Raw genomic sequence first — 18502 nt, 5'->3', positions numbered from 1 at the left:
CTAAGAAAATCATTTTTCATAAATGAATTTATTTGATAAATAAAAATAAAGTTTTCATTAAGTTATGTACGTCGAGTTTCTCTATTCATTGACATTAAATGGATATAATTTTATAATAACCTGCATGAAACAGACTTATACATGTCAAATAAAAAAAAATTGCTAATTTTATTTGAGTTATATTTAAAAATCATGATATTAATGTTTGGGCTGAATTTAATATACAGTAGCTTTCGAGATCTGAGCTCATAAATTATTTTCCTTAACATCATTATTACCAGGAATATGTTTATAGGTGAGGTTAAATAAAGAAGATCTCAATTTTGAACTTTTAATATATAAAAAATTAGAATAATTAATGTGATGATCATTAACAATATATATATATGTAATGTAAAAATGCAGGCTGTTTTATTTTTATATTGGTGCCAAGTAAAATGATAATAAAATTTAAGCTTTATACATATAAATAATACTAACTATTACATGGCTTGGAAGACAAAGAAGAAAATGTCATACTCTTGGTGACAATGTTCTTTAGCTCACTCATTACTTCAATAGCAAAATAAATACAAAATCTTTAGCAAATTTAAATGCGATGGCGATTTTGTATCTGCATGACAGACAAAGGACATTAGATGCAATTTAGTTATGGCCCCATTGTTTTTTAGCCTCCTTCTAATAATAATAATAATAATAATAATAATATTTCCTTTTTTTTTCTCCTGGAATATATATATATATGAATATACATATAAATTTCATTAAAATTATTATTTAATTAAATTAATATCATAGCTCAATTAAATATAAAACTCAATTAAAAAATCAATAAATTATTATATTTAGAAAATAACAAATAATAATATAAAATACATTTTATAAAAGAAATTATTGATCACGCTCGGGACACGAAATATACACGAACTGTCATAAATCCCTATGGTAAATAAGTGATTTGAGAAAGAGAAAGGGGGTAATGTTGTAACTTTAAAGAAACTGTCGGTCTCTTAACTGGGGTTAAGTAAACCCGAGTCCCAGGTTAAGGTCCCCTGGTACGGACCCTTGTGAAGCGTCGGTGACTCGGTCCGAGTTAAAACTTTCAGTTTAAAAGATAATGAATTTTTAAAATATTTATATAAAAAAGATTTTGAATATTTTTTAATTTAATTTAAAAAAGAGAGAAAATCTAAATTCTAAAAGGAGGGACAGAGTGGAAGATTTGGTATATAAGGCATGGAAGCCAACTCTTAAAATACGTCTTCATTTCGAGAGAGAAAGAGGGGGGGAAATGGCAGATTCTAGCGATTCGGTTTCCATTGATATGGAATCGATCTCTCTTGGCGGCAAGGTAACCTGCATTTTCCATTTATCTTCTTGTTTGGTTACCGGAAAAATGAGAGAATGGAGGAGGAAAAGAAATGGGAAAAAAATGCTTTCCTTGTTAAAGCTATACAATGCACCTATCTGTCTTATGCTTAGATAGGCTGGATTTTTTTTTTTTGGTTTATTTCTAGTACAGCTTAAAGCATATATTGAAATTATTCTTTCATTCTTCTTCTTGTAACAGTCTAGTTTATTTACGTTTATGTTATAATTAGTTTTGAATGATAACATATTTTGTTCTTCATGGTCCATTCAATTAATGACTTCTGAGCTTTAATTATTTCTCATTTTAATTCAATGATTTTGAAACTTATAGTACATGTTTCTTTATTTATTTTCACTTATTTGCTTTCTGTGCTGGGAAAGAAAAAATAATCTTAGACTGTTAATTTTCATTAGTGTTATGTCAATGGCTTGTCAATTTAGGAGTTTGGATGATGCAGAATATGCCTAAATGTGCAAAACAGTTAGGTCTCTTTAAAAAGTTCTGTTGCACATGCTAACTCTCTCTAGCTAGAATATACTTAGCTTGGGCTATGCTTGGAATACTTCTCATTTCAAAGTAAATGAAACCCAAGTTGGTTAGACTCTTATTGCCTGGCAAGATCATATGTTATAGGTTCTCCGCATTGATTATTTGTTGAAAGTCTCTCTCAGGCTGTTCCGTAGATGGTAATTTGATTTGATTACTTTGGTTGCTTTCCAGAAGGTTTGTTAAATGAATAACAATTCATTGTAAAATCTATATGCAGGAGTACCTAGTAAAAACTCACCATGGTACAGTTTCAGTTGCTGTGTTTGGAGACCAAGATAAGCCGGCTCTTATTACCTATCCCGATTTAGCTCTAAATCGTAAGTAATGCAAGAAACTTCATTGTACTGCTTTGTTTCCTTATCTGTGTGTCTCGCCTATGATAATTGATACGTGTGTGTATAAGTTTGCCAACAGTTTTGGTTAAAAAGGGTTGCTCTTTTTTTTTTTTTTTTGGAATTATGAATTTTCTCCCTAAACATAGACATTATTTTAAAAGTGAGATCTTTTGTGTTTTCATCATAACACACGAGACTTTGAGGCTTGAATGCTTTGAGCTAAAGTTTTCAATGTCAATATAATATGTTTGAAGTTCATAACATCATAATTTGTTGGATTTCCACGATGAGCAAAACCATTTATCCAATGATTCTTCATGTTTCTTACCTAAACCTTTGATCGTGTGAGATCTTGCAGATATATCCTGTTTTCAAGGCTTGTTCTTTTGTCCGGAAGCTAGTTCGTTACTCCTCCACAACTTTTGCATATATCATATAAGTCCTCCAGGGCATGAGGTCAGTTCTGCTCATGTTTTAATCATTTATTTGCTGTTCTAATCAATTTCTTTTGGTGGTTTTATCTCATAATTCACACCTTTCTTATCCGGGACTTTGTTCAAGAAATATTGCAGTTCGGAGCTCCACCAATCTGTCCCGATGGTTTTATGCCTTCCGTTGATGACTTGGCAGATCAAATTGTTGAGGTTCTCAACTTTTTTGGGTAATTATATAGTTTCATAGTTACTTTATTTTCTCTCTTTCTAAGCGTCAGCTGGTTAGAATTTTACTTTACTGTAATCCCTTCTGCTCCATAGTTTATTATGTTGGGGGGTAATTATTGCAGTAGTTGTCTGAAAATGATGTAAATTGATGCACCTACTACCCACTTATAGGTTCTTAAGCTGTCGTTTTCATCAATACGTTATTATCATTAAAATATTTACATGGAAAAGAATGAAGGCAAGCAAGCTTTATTCAATTATTTAACTCTTTTTTTTCTTCTCTTTACTCCAGGCTTGGTGCTGTAATGTGTATGGGGGTTACAGCTGGAGCATATATTCTTACCCTATTTGCTGTAAGTCAAGTAGCTAGGCATATGTAAAATTTTTCCTTTTTTCCCTTTCCCCATTTTCCAGATAAATAACTAAATATTCTGTTGTATTCTTGGAAATGATTATTCTGCATTGGCTTAATAGATGAAATACCGGCAACGTGTCCTTGGGTTAATACTTATTTCGCCCCTATGCAGAGCACCCTCATGGACAGAGTGGTTGTTAAATAAGGTTCCTCTTCCGGGCTTTTTAATTTTTTTCTCTTTTTTTTTTTTTTGGGGGGGGGGGGAGAGGGGGTTAAATAGTTTAGTGCTTAGATGGATTGTCATATTATTTCAGGTGATGTCAAATTTACTATATTTCTATGGCATGTGTGGAGTGGTGAAGGAGTTGTTGCTTAAGCGGTACTTTAGTAAGGTAGTTTTCAGCTCCAAAAACATATGCTGTTTTGCTTTGTTCTAGAATCAGACTAGTTGAGTGATGAGGTTCTGAATGACTATGGCAGGAAGTTCGTGGTAATGTTCAAGTACCAGAATCAGATATAGTTCAGGCATGCAGAAGAGTTAGTTCTTGAACTTCTCGTGTTTGTCTCTTATTTACTTTTCGATTGACAATGAAGTAAGGTTGTTTTGCTCATGGCATTTTTCTGACTAATCGGAATTTTTTTCGTTTTCCACAGTTGCTAGATGAAAGGCAGAGTATAAATATTTGGCAATTCCTAGAAGCAATGAACGGGTAAGCCTGTCCCCATCATAAATAGTAGAACCATGTTCCTTTCTGAAAGTGCTCTTCAAACGGGTTTCACATGGCTTGTTTGATCATCTTTTCTCCTTTACCAGGGGAAATGGAAAGAATTTTTTCGATTCATAAATGTCGTTACCACTTTTGGTCCAACATGAAACATTTATTCACTGTCTTTCAGGAGACCTGACCTTAGCGAAGGGTTAAGGAAACTGCATTGCCGTTCATTAATATTTGTTGGCGAAAACTCTCCTTTCCATTCCGAGGCTCTTCACATGACATCGAAACTAGATAGAAGATATAGTGCCTTAGTGGAGGTACGCAAAACAGTTTATTGCCTAACCATGTTATAATATCTTTCATTTATATAGCTTGCAAACACATATATGGTGATAGGGGTGAGTGTTCGATTGAATCGAATGAAAGAGTTTAAATTAATCAAGTTGAGAGTTCCATTTTATCATTTTAGATTTATTTGGAAATTTTTCGAATCGAGTCGAGTGAAATGAAATTCGATTCGAATTGAGTGAAATTGTTTGATTTAAATATATGTCAAATTAAAATCTTATTACAATATAATTAATTTCATGTTAATGCATATTCGCTTGAAACTTGAATGGTTATCTTATTTAGGTTCTATTATTATTACTTTAGAATTTCTTTTAAAATTTTTAACTTTTTTATATATTCATTAGATTTTTTTTAGAATATTTAATTTTTATATATATTTTAAAAATATAAATTATGGAATTTTTAGAAATATTTGAATTTTAAAAATTATTTTGAATTATTGTTAAGAAGTCAATTTGTTTATTTTTAAAATTTACAAGGACCAAAGGAGTATTTATTCTAGTTATTCAATTTATAAAACAACTCGAACTCGAATTACTTATTTGAGTTGAATTAAAAAAAAATCAAATAATTAGATTTGTTTAATTTAAAATTCGAAAAAGAATTTAATTTTTTAAATCAAAATTGAGCTAGCACAACCTGACAACCTGGAAATGGTGGAACCTGCAGGTACAGGCATGTGGGTCAATGGTGACGGAGGAGCAACCCCATGCCATGTTGATACCAATAGAGTACTTTCTTACGGGATACGGTTTATACAGAGCGACCCTAAGTGTTAGTCCTAGAAGCCCATTGAGTCCATCTTGCATCTCTCCGGAGCTTCTTTCACCGGAAAGCATGGGGTTGAAGTTGAAACCGATTAAAACCCGGATTTCTTTGGAAGTTTGATAGGAAGATGAAACGGGAAAAAAAGGGGGCAAATCAACAGCATTTTGTAATCTATATAAGGTGATTTTGTAACATGTTTTGACATGTTGGTGAAGGAAAAGAGAAAGGCATTAGGGTTGTAGATAGAGAAGCAATAGAGACAGAAAAGAAGAAGAAGAGATATTGCCAATTCTTTTATTTATAATCATAAGACGTTTAGCTAAGGTGAAGTTATGTAAATCATTGAATAATTATTTACTAGAGAAACCGCCAATAATATAATGATAAACAAAGGGTGCGTAGTTAATTTAAGCTTTCCATTTTCTATTTGTAATATTTAGTATTTGAGCTTATGATGATGACATCCCCATTTTTATTAAATTAGATAGCTGAAACAAGTGCAGAGGACATAGATCTATTTTGGACTATTGGTTCGTCAAAATTAGTTGATTCCCATTGATTAAGTATTTCTAAAATTACCCTACCATTGTAATTTAAGCTTCATAGTTTTAGACACTATATGCCTACAAATTACAAATTTTATATAATATGAAGTATCAAGGTATTGAAAAAATTGATGTCGACTTTGAAGTGTGGTCTAAGTCAACTAAATTAAACACTCAATTTGATGTGGAAAAAAAATCATAATGACCTTAAATTAAACTTTTAAAAAAATCATCAAGCTAACCACAGCCAAAAAAAAAAAAAAAAACCTATCTGATATCCACAATCAAATCATACCTGAAACGATGTAAGGAAACTAGTTTTGATTTCTCCTACTATATATATAGATCATGTCACTAAACCAAAGATGAGAGGACCGGACATTCATCGAATGGAAGCCCAAAACTTTAATGGTTTGCCTTGTCTCCCCGTTGTGTGGCTGGCTGACCTTTTTGTCGGCAGCCGTGTGCCCCCTCCGCTCCTGCTGGTCTGTAACTTAAGGATGTTTTGGTGCAAGTTCTGACTTGGGTTCCTACTTGAGAGTTACGATGAATATTCGCATTTAAGGGGAGCTTGATTCAAACTAATAACTGGTGCTCTTTTGAACAAGCAACCATCCATTACGTGCTGTCATACTAGAAATTGTGGCTTGTTAATAAAATTTCGCTCCTCTGGTAGTTTTCCTTTTAACTTGATATGGTCATTTTCATGTTGTCTGTCTCTGTTTGCGAGCCTTGTTTAACCCTACGTGCCTTGATTCCTTTTCGTTATTGGAGACTTATTAATTATCAAAACTCCCTTTACCCAGAAATCCTGAAAGCTAAATACTTACAAAATAGATCTAAAACTCCCGTCTCACTTGGATTGCCCCTAAATTTATTCTACACTTCCTTGGAAAACAATGCCTTTGGAACCATATTAATCTGCTTGCAGCTGCCATGCTTTATTACAGTTTCAAGGTGTGGCTTCATCTCAATGTGACCTCTTAAATCTTCTTGCAAAGGCCAAGGCTTCCCTGGTATCTCCTTTTTATGTACTGAATCGAAAATATGTGACTGGCCCCTAATACTATTTGTCTTTAGCCATCCATCGAAGCTTTGCGGCCATACCGCCAATATGGTGGCAGATAATCCTTTAATTGATGATTTGCCTTATTCTTATTCTTTTTCTTTTATATCTTTAATATTTATTTTATGATACATATTCGAAGTTTGTGGTTGCTATTATCTTTTTATGTTTGAATTATTAGTATATTTGCTATCCTTTAATCAATATATTTCAGAATAAAACATTAATTAAAATTTAAAATATATTGTTATTGTTTGGGTAGCTATTTATTAGTTTAGATAAAATAAAAAATAATTTAGTGGATAATATTTTATAATAAATGACATAACTATCCATAATTGCATTTGATATCGTATATCTAATTTGGCTTTTCTGATATTTCCCTTTAAATTGACTCGTGCAGGAGTGAAACATTGTTCAGAGACGGCAAATTTTTTGAAAATTATCATTATAACTTTTATTTTTTAAAAATTTTAATTTGATCCTATAATTTTTTTAATAAAAATACTCATTAATCCTTTCAAAAATTAAAAAAAATAATTATACTCCCAAAAATTTTAAAACTTCTTATTAGACTTCTAAATTTTTCGAAATTTTAAACAAACTCTCTCAAATTTTAATCACCAATTTCCAAGGGCGAAGTCAGGAGGCCTAAATTAAATTATAACTTTTATAATAGTAAAAGTACAATTTCACCATTTTAATAGTCTCTGTCTTTATAATTTTTAAAGAATTAAATTAAATTTTTATCATTTTAGAGCTTAAAATACAATTTTACCTTTACTAATTTAAAATTTTAAAAATTTCAAAGGACCCAAATAAAAATGTTTCCAATTTTGGGCCGCCGCCGCCCCCTGGTCGTTTTCGCCCCTGCCAATTTCGTCACTAACTGGTCACGCTAACTCAGCGGGATACTTTTATATATATATGTATAGGCACATACGTAAATCTTACAGTTCCCAATTTCCCTCTTAACAATTCTATCACCAATGTAGTTGAAGCTTCGTAATCCCTCAGAAAAATTCATTGGTCAACTCTTTCCAGCATCTTTGAACAACAATATCAGGAAAAAACCCTTTCTAGCATCAAATATCAAACTATCAGACTAATATATATAAATATATCTATAGCAACTTGGCACTTTAATTTTCATGATCAAATCCATCATCAGAAATAACTCAAATAGAGAGGAAGCTGTCTGAACATTATAGGAGAAAATATCACGTCTGTTTAATCTGTGAAAGGAGAGAGTTAAAAGGAATAGATATATAAAACTGTTTTGATGTTTAATACTGAAGGCTACGTCATAATAATAAATATAACAATTTTCTTATCCTTCATCTTCATTCCATGGTCGAAGCTTATGATTGCTTTTTTTTTTCACAATATCGATTTAAACTTATATTTTATTCTTGTAAATATTAATTACAATTTATCATGTAAATGAATGCTTAATTTTAATCATTTATTTAAGAGAATCAGAAAATCATAAATATTTAATCCTAGATTAAAATAATATAACTGAGTTTATCACCCAACAAAATCTAAGATATACAAACCAATTCGCAAACTGTCAAATCCCCACTAATAAACTAGAGCTTTCATTCAGAGAGAATCTTACCCTAAGCAAACTTATTTCAATCTTGTTGTAGTCAATCATGTCTCGGTTCATGAAGAGAACCCATTGCCACAATCCCGAGCTTTTGTAGATTCAACTTCACGACTGTATCCACGAACATCTTTGTATCTTCCCCAGAGTTCCCCTCTGGTATATCCACTATATAAGACTCTAAAACGATGGTGTAAACTTTCCCTTCCTTATGAAACTCATTCACCGATGTCACCGACCTGTAGTTTCTCAGCCTATGCTCACCTCCCACCACCCTAAAGCTTAACACATGCTTTTCATCATCCAAAAACTCCAGCCTTTCCGTACTTGTCGAAGCTGGCAAGCCCGAAACCACGGTGACTTCTCTAACGCTCCCAACGCTACCGTCGCCGCTCCTCATGTTACAACCCTTGATGAAGTGTTTGTATTTTTGTGGATTTTCAAAGCTTCGAACGAAAGGCCAAACGACTTCAGCTGGAGCATCGATGCGCTGAGTTACCAGCGATGTGCATGTGTTCGGCGTCGGCTCAAAATTATGGTATGCGTCAATGAGAGGCTTCAGCTCCGCATACTCTTCTCGGGTCAGACCCAAATGAGGGGGCGGTTGCTCGCTTGAGTTATCCATAGGCAGCACCTGTCACGGTTGCTCGGATCGGAGCAAGACGAAGCTAATAAAGAAAAATCAAGGCTTTTGAGTTTTGAGTTCATTAAAGGCAAAAAGACCGGGTTTATAATAAAATCGTTGGTCGTTGTTGTTATTAGACATATATGCCCTTTTGGCAGTGCACTTTGGTTTGTGTTTGTTTGTCTTTTCTCTAAAAGTGTGTTTACTTCTAAATTAAGAGATTTATTGGTTGGAGTTAGGGACCATTATAAAATGGCTATTTTGGGAATGTACTTTGTCTTTAGCTTTACTTTTATATTTGCTTCCTATGATGAAATGTGTATTGAAGCGACATTTGCATGGAAACTATATTATAACTTATTATTATGCGTGCTACTCTACATTTTTTAGTCAGCTAAAACTTAGTTTGGCAATCATATCTAAAACATTAACATTTTCTTGCTTTGAAGTGAAGTCTATTTTCATAAACAATTCATATAAAATGTTGGAAAGTTGTTCACATTCAGATTGAATTTTGGTGTTTTTTATGATTAATATATTTTATTTAAGGTTTCCATTGGCTTAGTCTATTTGTATCAACTATAATGATTATTAATAATTTTATTTCCATTTTAATGCATGGATCCCTTTGTATTACTTTTGAAAAAAAAAAAAAGGAAAGAGGCAAAATAAGCCGTGGTTAATAATTTAAAGACGAATTTAAAATAATCATAATTTGAACTCTTTATATAAACACAACGTTACTAAGCAACAAGTTGACAAAAACAAAGACAAAGTTGGGATTAGGATTGGGATTGGGAACAACAAATTTTAGCTCATTGCCCTTAAAAAAAACATAAACACACAAAACACAAGATGAGATTGTTCTTGAAGCATCTCTGAGGTAAGGGAGTTAAAGAAAAAGAAAGCAGGAGATTCGAGCATCATGTGACAATTCTAACAAACCGGTCTCGTGTGATCTATAACTCCACTTTGCAGTTTGCTGGACCCCCCCCCATCGCCACCTTTTTTTTTTTTCCTTCTCTTTAAGCTGTGTAATCGTTATTTTGCTGATAATGGTTGAAATAAGCAAAGCTCGTGATTAATTTGTCACGTCTTATATTATATTATATTGTTTTAGTTTCATCACAAACTTCGTTTGAGAAAGAAGCAGATCCATTAGGGACGACAGCTAGCTCCTACCGCATGCATGCTGTATCAAGAGTTAGGAGTAAAAGCACTCAGGGGAAGAAATAATAAATTGGATTCCATTAAAAAAATTTATAAAAGGTAATATAATAAAAACAAATATATATTAATAATTTTATTGAAATAATACGTTTTTTTACATTAAACAAGTAATATATTTCTAATAAAATTAAAAAATATATAATTTTCATTCAATCTACTCCTATGTCATAAACTAAAAAAACTAAAAAAAAATTATAAAAAATAGATTCTACGAGCATTCCGATATGCAAAATCATTAATGGTAACATCAGCATCAATATTTTCTAAAAAAATCATTCTTAATTGATAAAATTGCTAGACCATTCAACTGTTCTTGTGACATTGATAATCTCAAGTAGGTTTTGATTAACTTTAGCTTTGAAAAAATTCTTTCAGATGATACCATAGTCATAGGGATCGTTAAAAAAATTATAAGCGATTAAAACATTCAGATAGTAACCTGCAGATTTGACAAACTCAAGAGAGAAGAACTATCACGTCAAAGCCACCATCTACTGTCAGTAAAATTATTTTAGAATCTCAAACTCTCAATCTATCATATATAAAGTAAAAATTAATAACTTCAATTGATTGATACTAATAATTACTGATGAATAATGTATTACTCAAATGAAATTTGGTCCTATTTAATTTCTCGAAAATTTCTCCCGTTGCCATGGTTATGGGAAAATAGAGAAAGTTGAATGTTAGTAACTCGTGATTTTTTTGGGGAAAATTGAAATTCTCCATTAGTTTTAATGGCAAGAGTTGGAATTTGGGAACTAGAATTAAAGGCTCATTTTCTTTTTTGTTCTTTTCTTTTTCATGCTTGCAGTGAAGCGTCGATCAAAAAACATAAAAGGCTGAAGATTTTTCCCCCACATTAAAAGTTCAAGAAAAAGTATTTTTGGGCCCTTCCCAAACTACCCTCAGGGTCGGGTCTGAAGTACCATGAAGGTTTAGAAGTAGGATTCAGATTGTATTTTGTTCCTTTTATTCAAAAAATGGGCAATACCTATACGTTAAATTAGAAACTATTTTGTTAAGAATTCTATCCATTTCTACTATTACAAATCAGTCCCTTTACGCCAACATGATGTATACGTGGCACACCACATGTCATAGTTTGGTTATTCCATCAAGTACGCTAGTTTTTAACAGTACAAATAAATGAAATTTTGAAAAGAAAAAACTACTTTACTCTTTAATCTAATATATATAAATTAATATATCTATTTTTTTAAAAAAATGGAGAAGATGTAATTTAACTCTTAATATAAAAGCTTCTATAAATTTTTACCCAGAAATAGGGCATATGGTGACTTTGAAATTAATACCCTATATATGCAACAATCTTTATGATAAAATTGTAGGGGCCATTTATGGGTTCGGCATGGAGCCGTAACACTTTCATATGCATGCATGCATGTAATGTAACAAACTGAAAACGAATAGGTGATTAATATATATATATTAAAAAAGGACAAGTAGAGGGTACCGTAAAGGCTAGCAAATGGTAGCTGCCAAGGCTGTAGGCAGCGAAGCTGAAGCATTCACTTGCCCACATGATAAAACAAATAACGATGAAATCTAATGCTAATAAACATGTATAGATTTGGATTATGTATAGTGTACTTAATTACGTCTCTAATCAGTTTGGTCATAAGAGAAACCAATTATTTGGTAAGCATGTGATCATGTGACCTTTTTCGGTTTTCCCCTTGTACCAGGGAATTCTTGATTACTTCAAGCTTTTTTTTTCTTTGTCGCTGTAGGGTACAGTAAATTGAAGCAAAGAAAGAAATATGATGAACGGAATTCAAGGTAAAAATAATTGTAGATTTGAAACAACCCCAAGTTGTAACCTTTCCTGATGTTGATTTACTATAGTTGTGTACATATACAGAATCATCCAGAGAGTAAAATATATATTACAAGGTATTCAATTTTTTATCTTAGAGATTCGCGGAGCTAAGTGGCTGAAAGGTCTCCAATTCTTTTAAAATGGATTTTTTTTAAACTTTTTATAATTTATAAAATTTTAAATTAATTATAGTAAAATTATATTTTAATCCCTTAAAATGATAAAATTTTGATTTAATCTTTTAAAAATTATAAAAATATAGACTATTAAAATGGTAAAATTATTTTTCACTATCGTAAAAATATATAATTTAATTCCGACTCTCCCCAAATCTTTTTTTCGGCTCCGTCACTGATCTTAGACCTTTCATATTTGGTACAAATATTATATATTATATCTATATTGTTTATTAAGTATTTATTGAGTTTGTGTCACTCTCAATCAAGACATTAACTCGGTTAGACAATTACCTAGATACTTTTTCGTAATTAAAATAAATTATATTATTCGAGGATAATTTGATTTTTTATTTGAAAAAACCAATAAAAATTTTCATATAGTGAGATTTAAACCAGAACCAATTGCAAATTACCAAAGCTTTTTACTTTATCACTCAACTCAACTAAAGCTTTATTTTGATATTTTTATACATTTCAATATTTATTATGCATACTTTATCACCTCCATCAATTATGTATGTATATATATTAATGTATTTGATTGAGTTTGTATCATAATTGTAATTTAATTTTTTTCATTTTATTATTAATTAATTTTAAACCCATATTTATATTTTAAATTTATAATTTCCACTCATATAATAAAATTTGTAGTGAAGCTTTGGAATGAGATTTTGAGACGCAATCATGCCCAGTGGCGGAGCTAGGATATTAATCCTGGGGGGCCTAGCTAAAATTAGAAGTGCTATGTAACAGTCTATTTAAACATATAAGCAATTGGTTTAAAAAAAACAGTATTCCAACATGACGATCGATTTAAACATATAAAAAAATATATTCAAAAGAAGCAATATTCTAACAATTAAGACGATATAGCTATCTTTTGACTCGATTAACTATTTTTTTATTCCGTTTTCACAGGAATGTTCATTACTTCACAAACTATCATTTGACATAATTTTAAATAAAGTGACCAAGGATTTCTTTCTTCCCTTCACTTTGGCCGAAACTTACTATAACATTATCTAACTATTTTTGTTTTATTTTTATACTTTTAATAAGTTAGAAATTGTCTCCTAATCATTTACCATAAAAAAAACATACACTTTCCACTTAATTTTATAAGCTTCCAAGTTCCATCAATATCCTTTAATGACATCTTTTAATATACTTGATAAAACAAAAAATTAATGGCACATATATGTAAAACAAGTTTCAAATATTCAAAATCTATGAAAAGTTTGAAGAAAAACATACCTTATATTTCAAATTTGGAGGAAAAATGATAATTTTTTCTTCTTATTTTCTTGCTAAGCTCCAATATGAAGAAGAAAGATGATAAAAGTCTCTTCATATTTTCTTTTTTTATATATTACTATATTACTTATAAAATATTATTATGTTAAGTAAACTATTAAATAAACATTAATTTATTATTATTTAACAAAAATATCATTCAAAAATCATCATGAGCAATTTAGCTTCTTCAAAAAAAATTTTCTCTTTATTTTTATCAAGAATAATTTTTTTAATATTATTTTTAATCCTATAAAAATATTGGAGGGAACTACTTATATTTTTAGGAAAGCTATAATATATATATAAAGGAAAAAATGGCTACTTATATTATTGGAAGTGTCGTATTATAAATTTACAAAGGACTAAGTGGCCCCCTGGGCCTTAACGTTGTTCCGCCGCTGATCATGCCTTACAAGAAAATGGGAATTAACAACTTTCAGCTTATTAATTTATGAATTCAATTTTTTAAAATTATAAAAATGGATAAAAAAAACTATAATTATAAATATAAATGATATACATTTAAATATTTATAACTAAGTCCAGCCCTTATATAAAATATAAATACAAAAATAAATCAAATTTTACTACTCACTCGACCCAAAGAAGGGTGGAAAACAGTCAACGATTTTCTTTCAAAAAAGAAATTTTAAAAAAATTGCTGCGGGCAGAGTTTCCAAGTCTCGACCGGCCGATGACTCAATTATCAGGTTTTTTTCGAATATGATTTGTTTGACATGGAAAGTTAAATTATGAAATCAATTTGAGAGAATGACCTAACTTTTTATTTTATTTTATGAGGAGAATATTATTAATAATCAACACTTTTGGCTGCTTTGGCCCAATGACGGTCGGGCCATTGAGGTTATTGCATAGAAAATGCATTTCCAGTTCGTAGATCCACAAATTTACAATATTATTAATTCTGTTGTGAGATTGTTCAAATGATAGTATTAAACAAATACTAGGTTATTATTAGCCACGAGATCGAATAATCAATGCATACATTGCTTTATACCTTTTTAAATCTAATCCACGTAATTATTGAATGGTTGCATTATTGCTAATAAAATATGTATTTAGACAATTTGTTTATATTTGATTCCCTTTTCAACTTTGCAAAGGGAATATGATTGGTTGAGAAGGTTTATGTCAATCATAAATTATTTATTTAATCTTTTAAAAATTATAAAGATATATATATATATTATTAAAATAGTAAAATTATATTTTTACTAATATTAAAATATATAATTTAATTTCGCCCTAAATAATTTTTGACTCCGTTACTGTTTATTATTCTCTTATTTATAAATTAGTGAGAGATTATAAATAATTTTAAACATTATTTAAAAATATATAACCAAAATCTATAATAAAATTGTTAAAAAAATAAAATAATATATTCATCTAATTAACTGAAAAAGAAACCCAACAAGGATTACTTGTCATATCTTTCATCGAAAAAAGAAAATTCAAACATCAATTCTTGTGGTGATATACCTTAAAACGAAAACGTAACGAAACTTTTTTAACATTTTTAAATGTTATAAATTATATGATTGGAAAGCCACGTGTCAATGCTTATCAATGTCAGCCAGAAAAGAAAAGCAAGTCTTTAAGCGTTTCGTCTTCTCATTATTTCTAATTTTTAGTTAATGAAGCCTATCAGAATATCTCGTTGAGAGAGATATAAAGAGTTCTCAAGCTGTTGATTAAGCAAAAGATTAACGTTGAAGCAACAATACTGGGAAAGGAGAGTCCAAGGACATAAGGATCTTCGTCTCTGATGTGTGATTGTTTGAAGCTATGGATTCAACTAGCAAAACCCAATTCTTTGTACTTCTTTATCACCCATCTTTCTTCTTTGTTTATCCATTTAAATAATTTCCTAAATTGCAGAGTTTTTATTTTGTTCGTTGTTATAAGAGATTATGGATTTTTTTTTCTTTTGCTGGAATGAGTTGTGACAAGTGGTTGATTTAGTGCCTTTCGTCTTTGCATTTTAATTATGATGAGCAGCGGTCGAGTTCCCTAACGGCGGGACAACGGATCTGTGCATCTGCTTTCTTACCGGTCCTTATAGTGATCGATTTCTTGATTTATGCAACGTCTAATTGCTTTGGATACCGGCCCCGACCCAAGAAATGCATCTATGAGTTCACTGATCTTACCCGGCTCGCTCATGAATCCCGATGTATTTCTGATTTTCCTTCCTCTTTTTTTTTCCTTCAAAATTTTTTTGATTTTCATTATTGAGGTTTAGTTACGATGTCTTTATTGCTCCAACAGTGGGGGTAAAATTGTATATTTGACGGGTATTGGATCAAATTTTATGCCTTATACGATTCTGATTCTACAAATATATAAAAAATCTTTTTGAACAATTGAGTATACTTTACACTGGACGCATCATGCATACCCAGATCCAATATTCAACTCAACTTTTGTAACGTAGGTTTTATCTATTGTTAAATTAAAACCTGGAGAGTATATTCTTACTTTTACATTTTTTCCCCAGCTTTTTTTTTCCCAGAAAATTAACATAGTTGATTGGTTCCTTTGAATTCGTGATTCAGTTTCGGTGAATGAAATAGAGGCATTGTACGAACTCTTCAAGAAGCTGAGTAGCTCAATAATCGATGATGGATTAATTCACAAGGTAAATAGAGATTCAGAGGCAATTTGGTGTCATAAACTTTGTTATGATTTTTCCTTTTTCATAGCTTAATTTTATATGAATGCATTGCTTCAAGTTGAGGTTTCAGCAGAATTTGTTTGCAATGCCATAAATTAAATGTCAAAAATATTAATGAAGTTCCAATTTCTTTCTTTGTGTTATAGGAAGAGCTTCAGTTAGCCTTGTTCCAGACACCCATAGGCAGCAATCTCTTTCTTGACAGGGTAAGAGTTTCTCTCTCTTTTTTCTTTTCCTTGAAAAATACCAGTTTCTTCTATATACCATGATTGATATTGGAACCAAGTTTGAAAACAAGATGAATTGTTCAGCTAGAATTTGGGGAATTGTTATTGTTGTAATTTACTAAGTTGAGTTCGTTTTTTGTCTTGATGTGTGATGTAATTAATGACTGATCAATTACCTGGAATTTCCTACCTTTGTTAATCCTTTCTATTGCAGGTTTTTGATCTTTTTGATGAAAAGAGAAATGGTGTCATCGAATTTGAGGAATTTGTCCATGCACTGAACGTGTTTCATCCATGTGCCCCTTTAGAAGATAAAATTGATTGTAAGGGTTCTTAGGAAATCATTTGCTTTGTACCATTTAAGTATTGATTTATAGCTTTGTCTCATCTGCATCCTTGTTAATGTCTTGCAGTTGCATTTAGATTGTATGACCTGAGACAAACAGGTTTTATTGAGCGAGAAGAAGTGAGTAAGCAGTTCTAACCTGAGTTCAGTGTCCTATAAATGGCTCTGAGACAATGGCCTTCCTGCAGTTTTCACATTTTAGCTAATTAACTTTTTGGTTGAATGCCAGGTTAAGCAAATGATGATTGCCATTTTGATGGAATCTGAAATGAATTTGTCCGATGACCTTCTCGAGGAAATCATTGACAAAGTGAGCTCCCTGACGTTTAAATTCTTTGCTTTTACTGTTGTAATTTCTTTTTGTAAAGCGTTCAATGGCTTACAGGATTTTCATATTTCTGCAGACATTTGATGATGCACACGCGGACAAGGATGGTAAAATAAACAAAGAAGAATGGAAAGCATTTGTGCTTCGTAATCCCAACCTCTTGAGGAACATGACTCTTCCGCATTTAAAGTCCGTGATGAACTACTATTTCCAGTATTGCACTCCCAATCTAGTCTTTTTGATTGACCCCTTGGCCCTTTCCTATCTCCGGTAATTTATCGTCTCTCTGGTTTATGTTATTATCGATCTTCAGGTGCATTACTACCTTCTTTCCCAGTTTCGTTTACAACACTGGAGTTGAAGACTTCTAACCCCAAGTGATGTTAGGCTAAAAATGCCACAAAGATACGATGCGATTCAAGGGTAAAAGTCAATGATTTCAAGGGTAGATCATCCTGGTTTCAAGGGTGCTTTGATTCAGGTCCCATTGCGGGCGATGAAGTGAATATAGTGTGTCCGGTCCGTGCGAACACTGCTTGACAGTGACAGCAACCAAATCATTTTGATTAAGCTCTCCAACTGTATATGTGTCTATGTTATCCGGAGCTAATTTTGAAGGCTCATGTCCCATAATCATATTATAATTTTGAAGTACAGTACAAATATTTGAAATTGAGTGCATTCACTACTGTTATCTCGACTAGGGTTTACTCAACTTTAGTAAAAGTTAAAAATTTTAGTGTGCGCTTTAGCGTATCGTAGAATTTTTGGGATTTATTTATGCTTGATTTGGTGATTTTGTTAATTATAAACTTTCATCTCTCAATTTTTATAGCCTAATTTTTTTTAAGGAAAATTTAATCGTTATCATTTAAAAAAAATTAAATAGTGTAGCAATCCAAATATATTTTATGTTGACATGATATTATTTATCGGTATATAATATAAAATTTATAAAAAAATTAAAAAATAAAACCGGTATATATTTTAAAACTTATAAAAAAATTCTGAAATATAAAAATGTAAGAAATTTATAGAAATTTTTCAAAAAATAAGGTAAACTATACAAACAGTCACCTCACTATAAATTATTTTTTTATTTTAGGTACTAAAAATAAAAAGTCTGCAATTTAAGCATTCACAATTAAGTTATTTTGGTCATTTTTGTTAAAATCAGTATAATAACAAATTTAACCTTCACCTTTTATATAATATATCAATTTAGTCATAAGTTTTAAAAAATAACTTTCAAAATTTACAAATGCTCTTAATTTGATTCTAAATCTAAAAAATTCAAAAAAATATAAAAATACATAAATATTTTTAAAAATATATAATAATAATTTAAATTTAAATTTAAATTCAACTTTTATAAAATATATCAATTTAGTCATAAGTT

General features: G+C 30.8%; 3 protein-coding genes across 7 annotated transcripts; 2 read left to right on the top strand and 1 right to left on the bottom strand.

Moving 5' to 3' along the window:
• Positions 1–1136: 1136 nt before the first annotated feature.
• Positions 1137–5519, top strand: LOC107958888 (protein NDL2). 2 transcript variants are annotated; one of them, XM_016894790.2, is made up of 11 exons: positions 1137–1351; positions 2139–2238; positions 2615–2712; positions 2829–2917; positions 3211–3271; positions 3393–3479; positions 3588–3665; positions 3754–3810; positions 3928–3983; positions 4171–4306; positions 5010–5519. In XM_016894790.2, the coding sequence occupies exons 1-11, from the start codon at positions 1292–1294 to the stop codon at positions 5226–5228; spliced, it is 1041 nt and encodes a 346-aa protein (XP_016750279.1). In that variant the 5' UTR covers positions 1137–1291; the 3' UTR covers positions 5229–5519. The 2 variants fall into 2 exon arrangements, with proteins under 2 accessions (XP_016750279.1, XP_040968846.1); XM_041112912.1 differs by lacking the exon at positions 1137–1351 and adding an exon at positions 1906–2058.
• Positions 5520–8159: 2640 nt separating this feature from the next.
• LOC107961366 (abscisic acid receptor PYL2) lies at positions 8160–9119 on the bottom strand. The gene has a single exon (XM_016897515.2). The coding sequence runs from the start codon at positions 8951–8953 to the stop codon at positions 8372–8374; it is 582 nt and encodes a 193-aa protein (XP_016753004.1). The 5' UTR covers positions 8954–9119; the 3' UTR covers positions 8160–8371.
• Positions 9120–15131: 6012 nt separating this feature from the next.
• On the top strand, positions 15132–17908 carry LOC107958887 (calcineurin B-like protein 10). 4 transcript variants are annotated; one of them, XM_016894788.2, is made up of 9 exons: positions 15133–15343; positions 15527–15701; positions 16084–16166; positions 16349–16408; positions 16644–16752; positions 16843–16895; positions 17005–17085; positions 17180–17316; positions 17417–17908. In XM_016894788.2, the coding sequence occupies exons 1-9, from the start codon at positions 15314–15316 to the stop codon at positions 17472–17474; spliced, it is 786 nt and encodes a 261-aa protein (XP_016750277.1). In that variant the 5' UTR covers positions 15133–15313; the 3' UTR covers positions 17475–17908. The 4 variants fall into 4 exon arrangements, 3 of the variants coding, with proteins under 3 accessions (XP_016750276.1, XP_016750277.1, XP_016750278.1); XM_016894789.2 differs by having other exon boundaries at positions 15137–15343; positions 17180–17292; XM_016894787.2 differs by having other exon boundaries at positions 15132–15343; positions 17180–17908.
• Positions 17909–18502: the final 594 nt, after the last annotated feature.

Source organism: Gossypium hirsutum, chromosome A05 (genome assembly GCF_007990345.1).
Source record: "Gossypium hirsutum isolate 1008001.06 chromosome A05, Gossypium_hirsutum_v2.1, whole genome shotgun sequence".
NCBI classification, from domain to species: domain Eukaryota; kingdom Viridiplantae; phylum Streptophyta; class Magnoliopsida; order Malvales; family Malvaceae; genus Gossypium; species Gossypium hirsutum.
This window is presented reverse-complemented; position numbering and strand designations above follow the sequence as displayed.